This window comes from Pteropus alecto, unplaced genomic scaffold (genome assembly GCF_000325575.1).
Source record: "Pteropus alecto unplaced genomic scaffold, ASM32557v1 scaffold131, whole genome shotgun sequence".
Classification (NCBI taxonomy): domain Eukaryota; kingdom Metazoa; phylum Chordata; class Mammalia; order Chiroptera; family Pteropodidae; genus Pteropus; species Pteropus alecto.
This window is the reverse complement of record NW_006434709.1, coordinates 1,074,491-1,080,583: the sequence shown is the minus strand read 5'-3', so window position 1 is coordinate 1,080,583 and position 6,093 is coordinate 1,074,491. Positions and strand designations below refer to the sequence as shown.

The 6,093-nt window shown below is 57.7% G+C and overlaps 1 protein-coding gene across 1 annotated transcript in view; it reads left to right on the top strand.

Annotated features, from left to right (window-relative positions):
• DYSF (dysferlin) overlaps window positions 1-6,093 on the top strand; it is a 203,049-nt gene that overhangs the window by 92,792 nt on the left and 104,164 nt on the right. The window contains exon 24 of the mRNA XM_025045188.1: window positions 665-820. Within this exon, the coding sequence (XP_024900956.1) occupies window positions 665-820 (156 nt within the window). The remainder of the gene's footprint in view (window positions 1-664; window positions 821-6,093) is intronic.

The window sequence follows — 6,093 nt, the reverse complement described above, 5'->3', positions numbered from 1 at the left end:
TCCATCGCCAACCTGGAAAGTAGATGGACTGTGCCCAAACAGCCGTCTCCCCCAAGTGTGAGCTGGCGGCACTTCTCATTCACAGCCAGGGGCTCAGGGGCCTTGCTGTTGTGTTCTGAGCTACTCACCATTTTCAGAGCCCAGTGTCACCAGGCCCAGAAGAGTCAGACCCCCAGGGGAGGAGGAGTGAGTGTCCTCTGGGAAGGGCACTCCTCTGTGGGTTCACTGCTGCTCTTGGGGATGAAGAACAGGGGTCACCTTAAGTGTGATGTCCTCTTTCAGGTCAAATGAAACCCTCCCACATGTATGCCTGAGAGCACCCATCTACCCAGTGGAGGGGAGAAGAACTTAAGCTCTGGGCTCTGGGCAAGAGTGTCCTTTCCCAGAAAATGTGAACTCAGCTCTGTGATTTTTGGCAGGCTCCTCATGTGAGCCGGGGGCAGCCTCACACTCTATCCACAGCGGTTCATGGTAGCTGAAGACAGAGGTGCTCAGGCAACCCTGAGAGGTCAAGAGGGTGGCCATGGGTGGGCAGCTGAGGGATGGAAGCCAGGAAGCGAGGCCTGTGTGGCCCCTGAGCCAGGGGTGGTCAGCTCATGGTGGGCTGTGGGATGTGGGCCTAGGTGCATCACTGTTCCCACCCTGACGGCCACCTTCCCTCCAGCCCCAGAACAGCCTGCCCGACATCGTGATCTGGATGCTGCAGGGAGACAAGCGAGTGGCGTACCAGCGGGTGCCCGCCCACGAGGTCCTCTTCTCCCGGCGGGGTGCCAACTACTGTGGCAAGAATTGTGGGAAGCTGCAGACGATCTTCCTCAAAGTGGGTTCTCCTTCCTCAAGTCATGATCGTATTTTCTTAGCCCAAGACCTGTCCCCCTCCCTCCCTCCTGGTTCTCTGCCTCAGAGTCCTTGGGCTCCCCTCTGGGAAAGGGCAGAGGGCTTTAGGCAAAACTACTTCCCTTCTGTCCCTGACAAAGTCCCTAGACCCCACACGCCTAGTCTAGGAAGCGGGCAGGTGAAAGCAAGAATCAAGGGGCTGTGGGTCTCTGCCCCAGACCCTGTTAGGGGTCCTCAGCCCTCAGCCCCCAAACCCAGCCTCTAAGAGACCTGGCACGGACCTGCCTCCACACCTGTCTGAGCGACTTCCACTCCACCTGGAGCCTCGCTTGGGCTCGAGTTCCTCCTCATGGGAAGACTGGTGTCTGGGCACTGGGTGTGCCCGTGGCTCTGCACCACCTCAGAGCTGGGAGCGAGTAATCCTTCCCGGTCTCGCCACGCTCCCACCTCTCCTTCTTTCTCTTCCTCCATCGCCTTGCTGTTGTGCCCTCCATCTTCTCTCAGGGGACTGACTAGCCTTGAGTGGGGTGACGGAGAAGCAAGCAGGTACCTGAGGACCCTCCGTCCTCTTCTCTGGGTTAATGTGGGGGCATAGAGCCAAGACTGTTTTTGTCGGGGTACCGTGGCCTTGTGGTCAGGACATAATTTGGGGAAGTCCCTCCCCGTGCGGTGGCTTCGCCGGTCCAAGGGGACAGTCCCTGTTTGTGTGCTATCATTGAGGCTGCCCTGCTAGAGGAGAAGTGGCCTTGGGAAGCAGGCTGGCCCCTCACCACCTACTCTGGACTCCGAATGGCCCTGTTGACATTTATAACCGTCTGCTCCTTCTCTGTGCCTATCCTCCCATCCACACCAGGACTAACTCCCACCTCTCCTCTTCCAGGAAGTCACTGTTGACTAAGCTTAGCCTCAAACCTCTGAGTGGCTGTTGGTCAGCCCATTCATATATTGGCCAGTCATTCTGGTCACCCCCTGGGTTGGGTAGAGAGGATAGGTTTCAATGGCACAGTATGTGTGGACAGATTGCAGGGTTGGCTAGAATCCTGTGTGGTCTTAGGTAGGTTGCCTAAGCTCTCTGAACTGCTGGCTGTCTTCTTGCCTGTAAAATGAAGATCAGATGGCCCCCTTCATAGGTTTTGAGGGCTGAATTAGGTAACACAGGTCATGGGTCTTGCTGGAACTAGGTGATCAATGAATGTTAGTTTCTCTCTCCTCTTCCCCCTTTTTCCTTCTTGGGAGCTCCCTTGTTCCCTTGGGAAAGGAGGCTCATCTAGCACCATGACTAGAGGTCAACCCAAGGTCAGGGATGAGCAGATATCTTCACGTGGGTCATTGATACCTCAGACAAGAGGCTGGCTGTGCCTAGAAAGAGGGTGGGGACGGTGGTGTCAGGCTGTGGGCTGCCCCTTCCACCTGCTCATATGCCACCACAGACATTCCCCTTGCAATCTCAACCTCCTAGAAATCCGCTTTTCTCTCTCCTAAGCCAGCTCCTTGCTTGGTAGGACAGGAAGGCCAGGAAGTCAAGGAGCTGCCACATTTGAATGGGGTTACCCGGGGAAGGCTGTCTGGCTGGAGTGGAGATGGGGCCGCAGGAGGGTGCCTGCTGGGTGCGCTCCAACTGATGAGCTCCGGGCTCTGGCCTCTCTGCCCTGCAGCCTTGGGGAAACCTGTGGTCTGGAGGTTAGAGGACAGAGTGGGGCCGGAGGGGCACACAGGGACATGGTCACCATGGAGAGGGCCTCAGTGACTGGCTGCGTATGTCCCACTGGCCCAGCCTGACAGCCTGGGTGTGGAGGGTGGGCCGGGGCTCTGCTCATGACTCATGCGTTGTGTGGACCTTGGCAGGTCTGAGGTGCCTGAAACATCTGAGACGGGTGGGACCCAAGTCCTGGGCTGCCCTCCTTGGCTTTTCAGAGTTCTTGGAGGATTTAGCTTAAATGCTTCTGCTAAAGCCTGGACCCCTTGAGTTGCTCTTCTCATGCTATAAGGGGGCATGGGGCCCCCTGAGGGGTGCTGGTCCTAGGTCAGGAGCTTAGGAGGAGGTTCCCATCCTCTGGGGAATGCACGCATGGCTCTACAGGGGTGGAATGCCTGCCATCAGGACCAATTCCTTCAGGCACCACCTGAGGCCACCACCATCCCTGAGGCCACAGCAGGAGGCTTCCTCTACCTCTGGCTCTGCGCCGGCATCGTCACAGCTGACAGGCAGGGCAGCCAGGCACAGGGTTCATGAGCCAGCTCGCATTGGTTGACCCGTTTCTCAGCCAGCCCCTGCCCATGCCTCCAACATCAGTGTCCTTCATTCCATCAGACCCTTTTCCTGCCTCATCTCCCTGGGAGCCTCTCTCCCTCTGGCCACTGGCGCCCACTCCGTTCTTCCAGCCCAGCCCTCTCCTTTCATCTGTACACCCGCAGACAAAAAAAGATATAGAATTGTTTCTCGAAGTCTTCCCCACTGAGTTTATGAGCCCCGCCAGTAGCTCCTGAGCAAGCTCTACAAAAATGTTGGCAGCAAGCAGAGACCAATCTCCACCTGGGTGTCCTGCCAGTACATTCATTTCATTCTCTGAGATCTTCCTAAAACTATGCCATGCCACCTCCACTTCAGCCCTTCAATGTCTCCCAGCTCTCAGCCTGGGGGACAGGCCACTCCTTGCTCACAGACCACGACAGTCCTACCCTCTGGCCTCCTGTCTCTGAGCCTTTGTCTTGTACGTTTACTGCTCCTCTGCCAGAGCACCCTTCCTGCTCTTTTTGGCCTGACGAGCTCCTGCTGGCTCAGCTGGGTGCAGCCAGGGGACACTTCCTCCAGGGAGTACTCCTGACTCTGAGGCTGCTCAGTGGGGGCTCCCCAAAGGCAGGGCTAGACCCAGCCCCCAGCCAGGACCAGCGAAGCTGTTGTTCACGAGGAGTGAAACGAATGATCCCGCAGCCAGGTCATCTTTCGGGCTGGACACTGCGGCTCCTAGGCAGCTCTACCTGATGAGGCAGCCGCTCACCGCAGGGGCAGGCAGTGACTTTGTGAGCAGTCCAGCTCTGCTCTCAGCCTGTGCTGAGCCCTGCCTGCCTTTTCCAGGTTAGCCAGAGTTGGCAGGGTCAACTGTCCCTCTTGGGGTTTGGGGGTACGGTGTCATCCAGCCTCCTCTTCTGGGTCTCCCTTTCTTCCCACACCCCCTGCCTTGGGCTTTCCTGGGGTGGGACCGGTCTGAGACATCTCGTTAGTGGCAGTCGCAGGTCCCAGCTATTTCTTGGGGAGTCTTGGCTGGGCTGGTGGCTTCCGTGAAAATCTCCCTTTGGTGGTCTGTATGGCAGTCCCTCCCAGCTCCTGACCCAGGCTGGGGGCATAAATCACCCTGGTTGGCTTGGCTCTCCATATTCCACTCCAGACCTGCCTGCCCCCACCCTCAGGCTCACGCAGGCCTCCTTCCCAGGCAGGCTCCAGCCAGGACTCTGGCCCAGGCCCCCCTTTACCCACCGAACATGCCCCTCCGCCACGTTTGAGGGAGCCGGGGATGGAGGCCGCCCCTCTCCTGGCCTGGGGCAGCCCCATCCGCGGCACCCTCGGGGCAGTAAATATTATATTACTACAGGGTGTGCAGTACGTGACCTGAGACAGGTCCCGGGGCTTAAGTTTCCTGAGATGGAGTTTGCGTACTGCTCCCCCCACCCTAAAAATTCAATTAAAAAAAATAACAGGAAAAATGTAGTGCGCCGAGGGCCTGCCAGAGTGGTGTATCTGGCGGCGGCGGTGCCGCTGCGCTCCGGCGGTAATTGGTTCTGCATAGCTCGGGGAAATTGGCAGAAAAATAAATCAGCCGGGAGCCGGAGTCGAGACGCTGCGGGGAGGGGAGCATGAGGTGGGGGGTGCTGCAAGTGGTGGGAGCAGAACTGGCGGAGTGGGTTTGACTGATGTCCTGCTGGGGAGTCAAGGGCTCAGCGGAGGTGGGGCAGGCCCCCACACCTTCAAGCACGGGTAGTCTAGAGGGGTTCTGCTTGGCGAGGGAGGGCACACACCTCCCCCTCCCCACCCATCCCGCAGGATCCTTGCGTGTGTACTGACTGACCCCGGAGGCTTGGTATGGTGAGCAGGAGCCATACGAAGGGCTTTTCGGGAGCCCAGTGGGATGGGGGGTCACAGTTTTTTGCCTCCAAACAGGACGGAGTTTAAACCCAACCCCAAACTTGGGGTCTAGGCCTGTGTTTCTGGGACTGCATGTCCCCCCTTCCTACCTCGTCTCCAAAGGCTTCTCGAACAGAGGGTTCTGGGAGGGGTGTTGTGGGGCCGACCAAGTCGACACATCTGTATTGCTGGCTGCCGGCCTCCCCACAGCGTCTGCAGTGGCTTGTCAGGGGTCCATAAATTTCCTTCTTGAAGAAAGTGTGCGTACAACAGAATGGATTTGTTTCAGCCAAAGGCAACTTAGTGCTCTAGTCTCTGCTCTAGGTGGATGCAGGGGGCAGGGAGGGACCCGCCTGGGAACTTCAGAGCAGAGGCAAGTGGGCCAGTGTGGTTGGGGAAGGCTTCCTGGAGGAGGTGAGGATGGAGCAGGTCATATAGAGATGACTATGCATGTGGGTCAGGCTGGAGAAGGTGCCCAGGACACATGGAGTGCCGGGCAGGCAGGCTGAGGGTGTGTGACCTGTTGTGGGAGCCTGTGCACAGACACGTCTGGACTTGGATGTGCACTGGACCTGCTTATCACAGGCACATCTCATATGTCTGTCTCTTATAGCCAGTCCCTGGGCGACGTCCAAGAGATACCCTCTGACACCCACCTGGACCAGTACCTGTACAAGCTGCGTACCCGTCACCTGAGCCAGATCACCGAGGCAGCCTTGACCCTGAAGCTTGGCCACTGCGAGTTCTCTGCCATCTTAGAGCAGGCTGAGGACTGGCTCCAGCGTCTTCGTGCCCTGGCAGATGAGGTAGCTAACCCTGCGAGGCATCTTCCTTCCTGCCTGGAATATTAGAACTGGCAGGGACATGGGGACTGTCTGGACCATGATCCAACCCTGGCTCCATTGCTGGGTGACCTTGGGCAGGTAACTTAACCTCTCTGAGCCTCAATGTTCTCATTCATAGAAAGAAGAGAGAGGATGCAAGGGGATAGTGGGTGTTAAGGGGCCCAGCGCCAAGCCTGGCATGTAGTAGGTGCTCAATAAATGTTCCCAAGTATGTATAATAAATGCTGCCAAAGTATGTCAGACACAGAGCTGGGGCCAGAATCCAGGATGTCTGGTGCTAGGTCCCGTGCT